The sequence below is a fragment of the Meles meles genome, chromosome 21, assembly GCF_922984935.1.
Source record: "Meles meles chromosome 21, mMelMel3.1 paternal haplotype, whole genome shotgun sequence".
Classification (NCBI taxonomy): domain Eukaryota; kingdom Metazoa; phylum Chordata; class Mammalia; order Carnivora; family Mustelidae; genus Meles; species Meles meles.
The window spans coordinates 43,760,793-43,776,821 of NC_060086.1; the positions used below are offsets into that span (position 1 = coordinate 43,760,793).

The window sequence follows — 16,029 nt, forward strand, 5'->3', positions numbered from 1 at the left end:
TCAAAATAATCTGAGGTTAACAACTTAAGAACAGGGGCGCCTGGGTGGCTCAGTGGGTTAAAGCGTCTGCCTTTGGCTCAGGTCATGATTTCAGGGTCCTGGGATCGAGCCCCGCATCGGGCTCTCTGCTCAGCGCGGAGCCTGCTTCCCCCTCTCTCTCTGCCTACTTGTGATCTCTGTCTGTCAAATAAATAAATAAAATCTTCAAAAAGAAAAAAAAACCTTGAGAACAAGTAAGATTCCAAAAAAGCAGCTGGAAAATGTGCACTCTGTCCTGTCATTCTGATGTCACCAGAGGACAATGTGCTCAGAGGTGCTGTGCTAACAAGAGACTGGTCCCCCACTAACTCTGAGGGCCTCTCAAGGCTGCACCCCACGGCTCCTCGCCCCACTGAAGAGGCATCAAGGGCCCAGGCCGAGCTGCTGGCACCCTAGTGCACCAATGACAGGCCAGGGTCCATCCTCCATGCGCCAGCCCAGTGACCCCACACGAGGGTCCCGACCACTCCAAGCCCTGTTGCCTCATCTGCAAGATGGGACTGGGATTGAGAGACCACACAGCCGGTACGGAAAGAAACCTGGAAGACTGCGGGGTTCCCCAGTCCCTGCGGGCTCAGAGTCCCAGCTGTGTGTGGCCGGAGTACAACAGAACGACAGGAGAGGAAGTGTGCCGCCCATGCTTCCAAGGGAAGAACCCATCTTCCTCGGAACTGAAGGCTACTGAGGAGCCCCTAAAACCCTCCCTTCCGAATCTGAACCCGGGAAATCACTCTCAGCGGGTCGTCGTCACCGAGCAGGTATCGCCTCCGGCCGGGCTCAGGACTGGCTCTGTGCTCGGGCAGCACGGGCAGGGACGGGCCATCTGAGCTGGGCAGGCACCCGCACGTCCGCGGCTGAGCCCACGCAAGAAGCGCAACAGAGCAGGCGCGAAGTCCGCAGCCGGTTCCTGACGTCTGCTGCAGGGTGGCTACTGGTTCGCTGCCCAGACGGCACTGCACACTCACAGAGGGGGTGATGCCTGAGAATCACCCAAGGACAGGAGGAAGGCCCCCTGAACCCCACTCTGTCTGCAAGACAGTCCGTTGTAGCCCTCCCTGCCTCAACCACTCGGGCCTCAGACCCCGGAAGCAGGCAGGACTGCACACGGCAACCCTCAGCTGGCAAGCTCAGCGAGGGCCCCGATGTCATGGACTGCAGACCCTGAGATGATTTCCTATAGGGAAATCTCGAGGGAACTCTCGAGGCTTTATAAAAAGTCCACCCACCAACACTGCTGAAGTAGCTCAGCGCTTCCCCCCCCCGGCTTGGGGCCCAGGCCCTCGACGGGCTGCTGCGTGTGCGCCAGGGCAGGCCAGCTCAGCACAGAGCGAAGCCTTGCTTCCCGGGAAGGGAGGAGGTGCGGGCTCTTGGTCCTGGTTATTTTGCCTGCAAGGAGCTCATGAGAATCGTGCAGCTGAGGCCAGGGCTGCAACCCGAAGTCCCCTGGCGCGTGGACAGGACAGCTCAGGGTGGAAGCCCATCTCCACGGACACAGAAAGCACGAGGCGGACGCTGCACGACGAGCCTGACTGCTGCAGGCCGGGCACACACGCTCCACTGCAGGCGACTCGCCCTCCTCTCCGACAGGCAGAGCGGGGCGAGCGCTCCCCCAGCCCCGACCACTCCTTCCTGAAGCAGATCTGTTCCCCCCACCTGGGAGGAGAGCCGGACAGGTGAGCGTGGCTTCCACTTCACTGAAGGCTTCGAGCTTGCGCTTACACCTTATCTGTCCCAAACGGTGAATAGCGTCCCGGAGGCCCCCTCCGCACCCGCAGCTGGAGGGGGTCAGGACCCGCTCGCCCCGCAGGTGCTGCCTCCCCGGCTCACCCCCAGCATCTGCCCCGATCAATGTCAGCCAGCTGGGCGGCTGCCCAGAGCAACGGGCTACACCTGCCTGCAGGAGAAGAGCGCCTCCCCGTGGTGCACACGAGACCAGGACCAGCTCACATACCCGACCCGTCAGCTCGTATCTGCCACCACAAAGGACCCAACTTTGCCCAGAAGCCCACAAATCTAGGCAAATCTATGCTCTCTTCTTTTAAAATATCTACAAACTGCAGATGTTAAGATGAAGTCATCGGAAAATCCACGTGCATTTGGAAAACTCTGCCGTATGCTGCAGTTACCTTCCCCCGTTGACAAAGGGTCTGCGGATGGACGCGGACGCTGGGTTCGGAGCCAGCGGCCAGGAGCTCACACGTGCCCAACGCTGCCCGGTGTCCTCACTGCCCAGGTCATGGTCCCTCTGAGGGACACCGACTGCTCCTCGCACCCTCAGGCGCCAGCCCCGGCAGCCTCAACAGGCCTCGCCTGGCTCCACACGCCCGCTCTGAGAAGGCGTGCTCGCAAACACTGGAGACGCCTGTCCAGAACGGTCACTAGCTTCTCGCGACTAACCTCGTGGCCTTCTATTTGCCAGTCTGCTGCAGTCCAGCAAAACCTGCATGCTCACCTGAAGGGACATCGCAGCCTTGGGGAAAGTTTAACCTGCTCCCAGACACGCTCCATTAATCGTCCTGCTGTGCTGACCAGGGAAGGGAGGCAAAGTTCAGGAAGTGTCCTTACTGGGTTTTTAACAACTACAGAACAGTGGCTTTTGTTCTTGACTTTCAAACCTCTGTTGTAACAGTTTGCACAAAAGACACAGCCCCCATCATTTTCTTAAGGCGGCTCTTTCCTCTAGAGGCCTCGGTGGGAGAAGGAGGGAGGAACAGGGGAGGCACAGCAGGGACAACTCTTATCATCCCTGTTTGCGACTGTTCTCTGTGACCCTCCCCCTTGCCCCGAGTGATGAGCTCATGCAGGCAGGCTGCAGGGGCCTTGGGCAGCCGCCCTCCCCTCCGCATTCCCGTGAATCTGACAAATCTTACTTAGTCCTCACCCCATCCCCCTCTTCTCAGAAAGGCCACAGGTCACTCTCCTTGGAGGCGACAGGAAGGAGCAGACAGGAAGCAGAGGAGGGTCCAGCAGCGGCCCAGCGGGGAACGGCCAGGCGCCCCCGACCCACGCTGCTGTGTGTTCCCTCGGGAAGTTAGCACAAGGCTGACTTAGCGCTGAAGATGGCCAGCAGCGGGTCTCCGAATGGGGTGTCTGGGTGTGACGCACATATTCTCCACACTGTACTGAACTTTAAAATTGCAGGACGTGCAAGTTTTTTTTAAAAAGAGCATCTTTCGGGGCGCCTGCCTGGCTCAGTGGGTGAAGCCTCTGCCTTCAGCTCCGGTCATGATCCCAGGGTCCTGGGCGGGCTCTATGCTCCGCGGGAGACTGCTTCCCCACCCCACCCCCCACCCCCGCCTACATGTGATCTCTGTCAAATAAATAAAATCTTAAAAAAAAAAAGAACGGGGGCGCCTGGGTGGCTCAGTGGATTAAGCCGCTGCCTTCGGCTCAGGTCATGATCTCAGGGTCCTGGGATCGAGCCCCGCATCAGGCTCTCTGCTCCACGGGGAGCCTGCTTCCTCCTCTCTCTCTGCCTGCCTCTCTGCCTACTTGTGATCTCTCTCTCTGTCAAATAAATAAATAAAATCTTTAAAAAAAAAAAAAAGAACGAACATCTTTCTGTAAGTTTCACAGTACTTGGTTCCACTCCCCTGAAAGTTACATCTAAAGACCATAGAAAGCATTAAGAAGCCATGGAAAAGCCTTAAACGCATTATAGCGACAGAACCCCGTCAGCAAAACCAACACACTGGATTCCAACTCGGTGACACTCAGATCAGCGGCCGCCAGCTTCTGGCGGGGAAAGAGGGATGAATCCCGGGAGTAGAGGGTGTTGGAGGCAGCGAAACTCCTCTGTACGGTGCCGCCCAGTGAGCACGTGACCTTGGACACCTGCTCAAACCCACAGAACACATGGGACACTAGGGGGCTCCGTCGGTGGGCGCCTGCCTTCGACTGGGGTCCTGGAGTCCTGGGGTCAAGAACCTCGTCAGGCCTGCTCAGCGCCGAGTCTGCGTCTCCCTCTGCCTCTGCCCCTCTCCGCCCCACCCCCCCCCGCTCGTGGTCGTTCTCTCTCAAAGAAAGAAATAAAATCTTCTAACAAATTATAATAAACCCCCCCCACAGAATGCATTAACACCAAGAGGGACCCCTAATGTCTACTATGGGCTTCCATTACCCACAAGACATCAATGCTGGGTCATCAAGTCTAACAGACGTAGCACAGCGATCGGAGCACGGTGCTCGTGACCATCGGTGTCGGGGGACCGCTGTGCGGTGGGGAGAACGGGCACTCTCTGCACTACGTGCTCCGTCTTCTGAAAGGCTAAAGCTCTGCAAACATAAAATATTAACTATTTTCCAAAAGTAACAACAAAACCTTAAACATAAATGTTTCCTCCTTTCTGGGAAAAAAAAGTCAGAAGCATCCCTTTTGCACTCTCTGAAACAGGAGATTCCTACCACGCCTTCTGAAGGTGACACGTGGGAGGTGGGAGCTGGTCCCCTGAGGGCACAGAGGCGGGAGGACCACACTCCCGTGGGCCTCGGGTCCACCGGCACAGAGGCTAGGAGGGGCCAGAGTCGGCCAGGACCCCTGCCCGCTGTCCAGGGCTCAGGAGGCAGTCCCAGCCGCAGAGGCTGTTTTTCGGCCACACCGGCTCTTTAAGCACAAAACGCGTTGACGCCTTTCACCACCGACTCAGACTCCGTGTCAGTGTCCCGGGCTGCCACAACAAGCGACCACAAACTGGGCGTCTCAAACAACAGAAATGTGTCCTCTTGGTTCTGGAGGTGTCAGCAAGGCTCCAAGGGGGGGTTCCTGGTGGGCCCGGGCAGCCCTGGGCATGTGGCTCCATCCCTCCAGCCCCCACGGCTCCGTCGCAGGGCTCCTGTGTGTCCCCCCATCTGAGGACATCTGTCACTAGACTCAGGGCCCAGCCTACTTACTACCCAGCACGATCTCCTCTCAAAACCCTCAACTTAATTCCATGTACAAGGACCCTTTCTCGAAATAATAAGGTCACGTTCACAGGTCCGAGTGATCCCATCTTTTGGGAAACCAGCACTCAACCCGCTGCACCCACCTCCACAGAAAGCGTGCAAAACGACAGAAGGCCCTAGCAGAACCCTGAGGGACGGAGCGGAAGACACTGGCGCTCGGGCCTGGCTCTGCTGGGAGGGGGACAAAGGTCCGATGTTACCTGCACAAGCGTCTCGGCCTACGGGTGGGGCGGCGACCCCTCCAGCTGCTCCGAACAAGGCAAGAAGGACTCCCTGACCTAAGCTGCACTGCTGGGAAACCCAAGGTAAGTCAAGGTGCACAGAGCCGCCCTGCTGTCAAGCCAGCTGCCCCGCTCCGGTGAGGTAAGCGCCTCTCTCCATCACACGGTCGGGCGGTCCATGCGACTGACACGTGACACGTCCGAGTCCCGCACGCCTGCAGCCCCCACCCAGCCACACGGGCTCGCGGCCACCAACGGCCGGACACCACCTGGGAACCCCAGGTCACACACACACAGAATGAACACGCCAACCTCACTGAACAGGACGCAAGGCCGCGTGGTCCCTGCCCCTGGGGGCTCAGACCTGGCTGGTACTTCAGGACAAAGCTGTGAGTGCTGAGTGCTCCCCAGGGGCCCAGAGGTCTGTGGCATCAGAAGTGACAGTCAAAGTGAACCCACGCAGTCTGCGGGCTGGCCCGTGGCTGGAGCAGCCCCCCTCCGAGCCAGGACACAAGACTCCAGAGGACAGCAGTGAACTCCTGTGGACTGTGGGACCTGCCTCGAGCCACCACTCACTTGAGCGAGGCGCCAAGGCTCACAGCCACCACGCCGCAGCCCAGCGCTGTTCCCTGCACCTTCGCTGGGCAACAGCTGCCCAGGGGCTCCCGAGTTTCTGATGCACATCCTAAGACAAAATGCCACGTCCCGCCACACGGGCTATCTCGGCATCTGAGCACCCTCCACTGGTGTGACGCAACCGTGCAGTCTGTCTTCTGTGGCTGCTCCGAGACCTCCCCGCCGTGAAGAGAACAAAACACCCACAGTTACAGGTGACACCATGTAACCATAGCAACCGTGGGAGCAGGTGGCAAAGGGGCATGAGGTGTTAGAAGTCCCTAAACCCAGAAAATGATCTGAAATGTGGTAAAACCAGACCTTCACAGCATGTCCCCTGCTCTGGCTTTGGCAGCCCGGGAAAAGGGGACAGCAACACCACTGCAGAGCCTAAACAGGGCAGCCTGTCCCTCTGCTGGCAAGAGGCCCTAAGGGGGTCCCCACCAATGGCCTCGGGTGAGCAGCCGGTGAGCCCCCCAGAGTCCCCGGTTGGGCCCAGGGCTGCAAGGTGAGCCCCGACCTGCCCTCCATGGCACTTCCCACAGAAACAGCCTGGGCACCACGAAGCAGAGCAGGACTCAGAAGGCAAAAAGCAAGACGTGTCAGGTCAAACCCCTCTCAGCCCCGCAGTGAGAACCACTTGCCTCGAAAGTAACGAAGTCGTCGAACTCATCGGGGCAGGCAGGCGGCTCCTCGTCCTGGGCGGGTGTGACCCCGCACAGCTGGCCATCGGACTCTGCGGGAGAGAAGACTGTACTCAGCAGGGAACCCAGAGCACCCCGGAGGCCGGGGAAGAAGGCGCCACCGTGGGAAATGCAAGCAGGGGCTCGGGCAGCCCACGAGAAGCAGCGTGGTTCGGACAGGAAAGCGGGTCTCCTCTCCAGAGGTGGTGTGGAGGCTGAATGGTAAAGTGTTTGTTTCTTTAAAAACTCTGATAGCCTTGGGGTACCTGGGGACACAGTCAGTTGGTTAAGTGTCCGACTCTTTTTTTTTTTTTTTTAAAGATTTTATTTATTTATTTGACAGAGAGAGAGATCACAAGCAGGCAGAGAGGCAGACAGAGAGAGCGGGGTAAGAAGGCTCCCTGCTGAGCAGAGAGCCCGATGTGGGGCTCGATCCCAGGACCCTGAGACCATGACCTGAGCTGAAGGCAGAGGCTTAACCCACTGAGCCACCCAGGCGCCCCTAAGTGTCCGACTCTTGGTTTCAGCCTCAGGTCATGACCTCAGGGTCCTGGGATCAAGTCCCATGTCGGGCTCCCTGCTCAGTGGGGGGTCTGCTGGAGATTCTCTTCTCCCTCTGCCCCCCCACTTTCTCTAAGATAAATACGATCGCTTTATTAATTACACCCCAACAGCACTGTAAAGAGAAGGGGCGGGCTCTCAAGGCCGCGACAAAAAGCACGCGGTACCCAACTCTAGTTTTTTCAGACTTTGGGTGTGTTTGGGGAGGTGCGGCTACCACGAGACAGACCGGAACCGCGCGTCACCCTGCTGCTGGGCTGACTGGCAGTTCTTGTTTCCCTTGTTTTTGCTCAACTTCATCTTCTGCGATACATGTTTTATTTCGTAGTAAGGAAGACTTTAAAGGAAAAGCTAGCCCGGCACGACGGGCCGACTGTCCTGCTCCAACAGGCAGTGCTCCACGGCAGCAGTCCTTCTCTGGCCGGACAGGCACTGCTCCCAGGGTCTTTCGCGCGCCGTCCGGGCCCAGCACGTTCCGGAGAGCAGGTGAGCAACCGAAGGCGCCTGAGTTTCCTGCTGTGTCTCTGTGATATCGCCAGCTAAGAAGAACCGTTTCTGTGCCCTTGTCCCTGCCCCTGGGAGTTCGCTGAGCAGCAGGGGCAAGAGGAGCAGCTGTGGGGGCCCCTGACCAGACTCCCCTGGTCCGCCTCACCCGGCTTCACACCACCCAGGGGACTCGAGCAGCTTGGGGGCTGGTGGCCAAGGGTCCCGACGTGTGATTAGAAGGCTGGAGACCGAGCCCATCACCCACGACCAATGGGTCCTCTCCAAAAAACCCAAAACGAAAAGGTTGTGAGAGCTTCCAGGTTAGTGAACACACCAGCATGCCAGGAAGGTGGTGCATCCCAGACCCCATGGGCACAGAAAGCCCCTGCGTTCCAGACGGTTCCAGGCCTCGCCCCGTATTCCTCTTCATCTGTCTGTTCACTTGTAGCCTTTTAAATACACTGCTAACTGGTGAGTGACGTTCTTCCTGGGTTCTTCAGACACTGTGGGAAACGATCAAACCGGAGGAGGGGTCCTGGGGAACCTGGATTCACTGTCAGGTCAGACAGAAGTGTGGGTGGCCTAGATGCTTGAAGTGGGGTCTTCGTGAACTCCGGACAGCTGGTGTCAGAGCAAATTAAATTGCAGGACAGCCAGTTGGTGTCCCCAGAGAACCGGAGAGCCACTTGGTGATGAAAGCCCATACACTGGGTGTCAATGTCGTGAGTAGAAAACCGATTAATAGGAATTACTTATGTAAAATACATTAGTTACTCACATAATCTAACATTTTAACATCAGTTCCTTGTTTTCCTTTTTTTTTTTTTTTTTTAAGATTTTATTTATTTATTTGACAGAGATCACAAGTAGGCAGAGAGGGAGGCAGAGAGGCAGAAGCAGGCTCCCCGCGGAGCAGGGAGCCCGATGTGGGACTCGATCCTAGGACCGCGGGATCATGACCTGAGCCGAAGGCAGAGGCTTTAACCCACTGAGCCACCCAGGCGCCCCTGTTTTCCTTTTTTTGAAGTGGGCTTCTACACCCAGCGTGGGGCTCAAACTCTCAACGCCGAGATCGAGAGCCACGTGCCCCTATGACTGAGCCGGCACGTGACCTTCTTCTTTGGCAGCTGGCCATTTGGGGGAAATGCCGCTGTCCATCTCCTGTGCCCAGCCAGGTTCTGAAGTCACCACGAAAGCCGGCTGCTTAGGAGAGGGACAATGGGTCCTGAAGGACCTTCACCATGAAGCAGCAGCAGGACACGTGGCTATACCGTCCTGGTTCCGAAGGACTCCCTCAGCTTAACGAGAATGACAACGCTTTCCTTCAGCAACTGAGTGATCTCAAACATCTCCGTGTTCAGGAACTCTGAGATGCCTATGCTGACTCAAACTACGTCGCAATACTGATTAAAGCTCTTATGCTGAAAACCCCGTGTGGCTTTCAAGAACCATGGGTACCTGGTGGGGGGGACCTGGGTGGCTCAGTCAGTTGAGCGTCTGCCTTCAGCTTGGGTCATGATCCCAGAGTCCCGGGATCGAGCCTCGCATCGGGCCCTTGCTCAGTGGCGAGCCTGCTTCTCCCTCTGCCTCTGCCCCTCTCCCTGCTTGTGCTCTCCACTCTCTCTCAAATAAATAAAATATTTAAACAACAACAAAAACAAAAAACAAATCACAGGTCCCTGTGCTGTGTGGTTTCCCCAGGACTGTGGCTAAGTACCTGCGTGGGACAGACGGGAGCCGGTGAGAAGGAGCCTGCAGGCACACGGGTGGAGGACCCCAGCACTTGAGGGGGGCCCTGCGCTAGAGCTCGCGGTCTCTGGTGCAGGTGAGGGGCCAGGGTTGCTGTGGACACAAGATTTTGGTTTCGGGGGCAAGGGGGCCCAGGGGCGCCAACTACCCCAGTACAGCTCGAGACTGCATGTTGATTTTGTAAAAAGCTAGACTGTCTTTGGCCTATTTCCCCCTCTCAGATGTTCACAGTCTTCCTCGCCCTTCAAAAACCTGAAACACGGAATTCAAAGGTCTCAAAATGCAGCTGACCATTTTGGACGCGGCGGACGTGTGCTCAGCCCTGAGGGGTGGACAGTGGTCGGGGGTCTTGTCCCACACGGTGGACCAGGGGGTGTGAACAAAGCTGGCGCTGTCACATCCCTGACGGGAACGAGATACGGTTCTCCTGTGAGTCTTCTCAGTGCGAACGACAACAACTCTCATTAAGTGGACACTTTTAATGTGCTTTCTCTTATTCTTCCAGAGCGTGGGGGTGGGCCGGCACGATGGCCTATTTGCAGCAACCCTCCCCCAGCGCGTTCTATTCCTGCAACAAGGCCTGTGGCGGGACAGTGCCGATCGGCCTGCACGGGGCTGCCAACTGGGTCAACACACCGAGTCCCCCGCTGGGTGGCTCCTGGGAGCGGAGCGAGCCCGCCAGCCCAGACAGGCTGCCCACGGCCGCAGGAGCACCCGAGGGGAGCGCCAGGGGAAAGGCGGCTCTGGCAAGCACACGCTCCGATCTCCCAAATGCTCTCAAACGACAACGGCAAAATCAGCTCTGACTTGCTTTTATTACAGTGTTATTTTCACTCTCCCGTCCTAACCAAAGTGATGAAATCCAACTACAGAAACGGGAAAACACCCGACTCCCTGAGCCCACCGCAGGACGTCCGACAGATGCGCAGCTGGGGCGCCCCCACCAGCACGGCCCGCCGAGCCCACGTGGGCGCCTGGAGGCCCGGCCCTTCATGCCCGCGCCAGGACCTGGTGCTGGCACGCTGGCACTGAGCCAAGGGGCCACTCACCTACCCACCTGCGGAGACATCCGGGTCCCCCGTTGCCACAGCTGGCCAGTTGTACCCCCACACCCTCCCCTCTGCTGTCAGACTCCATGTCCGAACTCCATGTCCCATCGGCCTCCCTGCAGCCCCCAGACATGCCAGGGTGCCACACCTAGGCGCCCTCACCTCCCAAATTCCTGTCCCCTCCTGTAGCTGCCCGGCCTCATCGTCTGTGGGCTGTCCTGAGGGCAGGGGGTACGCTGTGTCCCTGGAGCCTGGAGCAGTCCAGCTGCACTGTCTGTGCCCACAGTCCTCACGGATCAGCTGTGCCCTCCCCGGGCTGTGGCCCTCATCCAGGCTGTTTCAAGCTCTCAGGGCAGCCGCCCTCTGCCCAGACACTGGACAAGGACCCGTCGCGCAGCCCGGCAGCAGACCATCCAGCTGGGCCCCTGGCCTCCCACCTCACCTCAGGAGCGGGGGTCTGCCCCCACGGGCTAAATTTCGGGGGGGGTGGACACCACCTGCAACATGGCATCGTGTTGAGACCGAACCTCGCCCTCAGGGGATGCTTCTATTCCAGAATGTTCTCACCACAGGAATAAAACAGCATTTTCATCTTGTATTCTCTCTGAACGAGAGAACAAAACATTAAAATGGCAAGAATGACCCCAGAGAAATAGACGTGAAACAAATCAGAAGAGAGAGAGAATATAATCAGACAGGTGAACAGAACAGAGAGACACACTAGATCCTGGGTGTATCTGGTTTGTTATAAGAAACTAAATTGTAAAGAAAGAAAAACTTTTGTATATATATAAAATTAAATACAATGAGGGCGCCTGGGTGGCTCAGTCATTAGTCATCCGCCTTCAGCTCAGGTGGTGATCTCAGGGTCCTAGGACTGTGCCCCGCATCGGGCTCCCTGCTCAGCAGGAGCCTGCTTCTCCCTCTCCCACTCCCCCTGCTTGTGTTCCCTCCCTATCTCTCTCCGTCTCTCTCCCTGTCAAATAAATAAACAAAATCTTAAAAAAAAAAAAGATTAAATACAATGAAAAGATAAAATGTAATTGGAGGGGCTCTCCTGGGTAGCTCAGTGGGTTAAGCCTCTGCCTTTGGCTCAGGTCATGATCCCAGGGTCCTGGGATGGAGCCCCTCATCAGGCTCTCTGCTCAGTGAAGAGCCTGGTTCTCCCTCTCCCTCTGCCTGCCTCTCTGCCTACTTGTGATCTCTCTCTCTGTCAAATAAGTAAATAAAATCTTTAAAAATAAATAAATAAAAAGGCCTCTCCCCTCTTAAAAAAATGTAACTGTAAAAATGAAAATTAAAAAAGACTTAAAACAGAAGTTGATAAAATCAGAAATTAGTTGAAAAGGGAAAAAAAATTAAAATGGAAAGATGAAAGAATCATGAGAAAAAACCCCATACTCTAGACTATTTCTCCAGTGCCGGACCAGGGCAGCTGCGCATGCTCTGGGGAAGCTCCTGCGGGTCTTCTGGGGGAGGGGGCTGCTGGCGTCTTCGGGAACTGCGCTGCCCTTGCCAGGCGGCTGGGCTCACTATTTCCTGGAGGATCCAGGCTGACTCTGGGACTGGCTGGGAGGTTTTTGTTTTTAATTAAGTCAAAGTGGACGATTATCCAAAAGAATGTGAAAATACTGAGACTCAAACAACTCCTGTGGGGCTCCATGGCGTGCGGGGGCCGACCGAGGCAGGCCTTCCACCAAGGTCTCCCGACTTGCCGGCTCCGAGCAGTGGGGGCCGCTCCCAGATCCCGAAGGCAGTGCGGACGCAGCAGTGGACCAACAGAAGGCAGAGGCCGGTGCCACGGAGGACAGGGGCGCCAGGGAGAGCTGGCCAGGTGAGCCAGGACAGGGGTCTGCAGGGGACAGCAGGCTGGAGCAAGCTACGGATGGAGACAGAGAGCCCTGGGCAGCTCCCCTCAGGCAGAGTCCAGGACCCCAACCAGGCCTGGTCTCAGGCTCCTCTCCACCAAGCCCTGGGGCAGACAGAAGGGGGAATGGCCCCCACCAAGGGAAGAAGGAGGGAGGAGGGGTGTGGGTGTGGATGCAGGTCCTGTCTCAGTGAGTCAGGATGACGTCACGCCTCAAGGAGACAGGCCATTCTCAAGACGGCCACTTCCGCAGCACCTGGGCGGCTCAGTCGTTAGAGCAGGACCCTCTGCCTCTGGCTCAGGTCATGATCTCAGGACCCTGGGATCGAGCCCCGCTTCGGGCTCCCTGCTCAGCAAGAAGCGGGCATCCCCCCTCCCACTCCCTGCTTGTGCTCCCTCCCTCGCTGTGTCTCTGTCAAATAAATAAAAAACAGCTTTAAAAAAATAGATAAGACGGCCACTTCCCTCACCAGACTGATATCCACACGGTCCCTGAGTCACTCAACTTGCAGACACCTGCAGCCACATGACAGCCACGCGGGGCAACAGCCAGCAGCCCCTCCTTCCTGCAGAAAAAGCGGCAGCCCCGGCAGAGACGGCTCTTCTCCCCCTGCCCGGCATGAGAGGCCGGCAGCTCTCCCCAGAGCAGCGGGTCACACACTCTCCAGGAGCTCCTGCTGACGGCCAGGTGGTGACCCCCCCGGAACTCCTGCAGCTGAGCCTGCCTGTGTGCACGAACTCTGCCTGTCGCCACAGACCAGCCACCAGCCCGGCAACAGGACCACGGACTTCGGCTGAGAGAGGGCCTCAGAGCCACACGGATGGCACCAGCCATCTGCTGCCCTGGGCTCTTTCCTGCCCACGTCCACAGGACCAGCGCCCACTGCTGCTCCCAGCCGCGACCCTTCAGTCTCGACTCCCAAACCCCCCTGAACTGGAGGAAGCCCAGTCTCACCCCTCCCGTCCCGGGGCTGGAGGCCCAGAGACACACAGATGCCAGTGTCCAGTAAGGCCGTGTGGCGAGCTTCCCGCCCGGCAGGCTTGGCCAGTGCACTGTGGCCAGCAGCTCAAGCGTTCTGGGTTTCTGTGGTCAGCAGGGGTAATGGGTTCCTGTCTGTAATGAGAGGAGGGGTCACAACAAACCCAGGGGCACACATCATCCCTCCCGTGGCTGGAAACTGAACCAGTGCCGAGAGCAGTCCTCACACAGCCTGTCATCCTCGTTCCACTGAAGACTGTTTCGGGGGCGCCTGGGTGGCTCCGTGGGTTAAGCATCTGCCTTCGGCTCAGGTCATGATCTCGGGGTCCTGGGATCTAGCCCCGCATGGGGCTCTCTGCTCCGCGGGGAGCCTGCTTCCCCCCTCTCTCTGCCTACTTGTGTGCGTGCTCTCTCTCTTGCTCTGTCAAATAAATAAATAAAATCTTTAAAAAAAATAAAGAGGGGTGCCTGGGTGGCTCAGTGGGTTAAAACCTCTGCCTTTGGCTCAGGTCATGATCTCAGGGTCCTGGGATCAAGCCCTGCATTGGGCTCTCTGCTTGGCGGGGAGCCTGCTTCCCCCCTCTCTCTGCCTGCCTCTCTGCCTGCTTGTAATCTCTCTCTCTGTCAAATAAATAAATCTTTTTAAAAAATTAAATGAAGAGTGTTTCTAAATAGTTCCTGTGACTTCCTGAATTCTAGAATTTTCTACTGACATCCTGGTACAGTACCTGAGGATTGTAGCATATCCTTCCCCACTCTGCCTGCGCCAGCCCTCCAGACTGGTTACGTCTAGTCTCTGGTAACACGAACGTTCAACGGCTCTCACTATCATGACTACACGGCACTCAACTGCCAGCTGACCGGGATTCTAGAAGCACATTTTCCCTGTGTTTCAGCTACTTGCTTTCCCGGCAACGGTAACTGCCAGGTGTCCTGGGCTTGGCCTCTATGCACCTGTTGCCTTCCTAGCCCTACACGGTCAGGCCGAGCAGCGAAGGCTTCTCCAATGACGCCTGAGTTCTGGGGCCCTCCAGCTTCTGTCCCCATCCACCCAGAAGCCTACACCCGGATAGTCAGTTACGTCAGCACGAAGGTGAATTAAAGCTGCCGGCCACTGAGGCCGCCCCCACGTCTGCAGGAGGCCCCCACCACCCGGGTGATGGAGCTCAGACACCCGCTGTGGGGCCCCTCCGTCAGAGAGAGCACCGTCAGGCTCGCACACCACACCCCCAAGCAATGTCAGGGAACACAGAGATCTCACTCTCTCACACACAAGTAGGTCTGAAATTAATGACAAAATCTGAAAAGACATTCAGAAGTTGAAAGAATTTTTAAATAACTGATTAGTCAGAAATCATAGTGGATTTTAAAACTAAGAGAAAAAAGCATATATGTTGAGTTTCCAAGTTAACTGATGGAATTTTTGGAGAACAAAGCCATCCCAAGGGCCCCGGGGGCGGGACTGTGGTCCATTTAGGAAGCCACCAAGGACACCGGCGGTTGAGCGTTTCCATGAAGCCGCCGCTAAAATCTTTGTGCAAGAGCATGAAGGCTTGAACAACATCACGTCTAACTGCATACCTGACCTCAGACGGTCACCCAAGGTCAGCACATACTGCTTGCGCGGCTGCAGACACAGGCATGTGACGCTAACCCCCAAGGGCTCTCTTCCTCAGCCTCGCCGCCCACCCCCTGCCAGGACCACCGCCCGAGGGTCTCCTGTCCCACCCGCTCGCCATGTCTCCCCACCAGGCCCCATGTGTCAGCCTCACCACAGGCCAGGGCCCGCAGCCTCTCCAACCTCCAGCTCAGTCGTGCTCATCTCACAGGCCTCAGGGCAGCTCCAGCACGTGGCCCAGACCTCGCTCCGGCCGGCCTTCCCCCGCTCCGCTCCAGGCTCCTCCGAGGGGGCTCCCGCCTGGAGGCGGCTGCATGGCTCCGTGCCGCGGACCCCACCCCCACCCCACGGCTCCCTCCCCTGGGAACCCTCCTCTCATTACTCGGTGTGCTCTGGACCCAAAGGCCCACAGGGTTCCTGGGCGATGGTGGCGCTCGTGTGCGCGGACTGGTTGACTGAGAGGGCAAAGGGTTAACGCAGGTTAACAGACAGGGGACGGACCACAGAGCCAACTCTATCAACAACTACAGATCAGACTTCAGGTCGGAGGGCATCCTATGAGCCGGCCACGATCAGGTCTGTTCCTCCTCCTCTCACAAGCGCAGCAGGAAGGGAAGCGCCCGCTGCCAGAGCCTTTCTGCCACCATCAGCCCAACACGCCAGGCTGAAGCCGGGCCGCGAGACAAGGGGGGCTCTCCAGAGCTCCGGAACTCGAAGCGAACATGGGCGGCATATGGGCAACTTGCGAGGGTAAGAAACTAAGCTCGCACCCACAGAACCAGCCATCGCACCCTGTGCACCGGCCCCAAAGCCATGAAAACACGTGCCCAGAGACACACACAGATGTCAGGAGGGGCTGTACCCATCACAGCCCCAAGCTGGAAATACACGGCCCAAACGCCGAGTGTCCGCCCCGGGCAAGAGAGCTATGTGTGGAACACCAGGTGCGGCACCGTCCTGCCATCGAAAAGCTGACCCTGGTCCACACAGCGCGGACGGGGCTCAGAAACACCACAGGCGGGCAACAGCCAACGGAAGAGCGCACCCGGCAGTTCCCTCTGCGGAGCCATGCCCAAGGGGCAAAAGTGTCTCCGGGGGACGAACGCCAGCCCGGGTGGAGCGAGGAGTGGGGTCCGCTGCAGGCCGCGAGGGACGGTCGGCAGGACGGTAGCACCGACAGGGGTTTCCATTATAGGCGTGAAGAACGGCCAAAACTCA

General features: G+C 57.7%; 1 protein-coding gene across 3 annotated transcripts in view; it reads right to left on the minus strand.

The window, feature by feature from the left end:
- Nucleotides 1–16,029, minus strand: part of RAB11FIP3 (RAB11 family interacting protein 3) — a 67,949-nt gene that overhangs the window by 24,075 nt on the left and 27,845 nt on the right. For all 3 annotated transcript variants that reach the window (XM_045993765.1, XM_045993766.1, XM_045993764.1), the window contains one exon: nucleotides 6,464–6,555. In XM_045993765.1, the coding sequence (XP_045849721.1) occupies nucleotides 6,464–6,555 (92 nt within the window). The remainder of the gene's footprint in view (nucleotides 1–6,463; nucleotides 6,556–16,029) is intronic.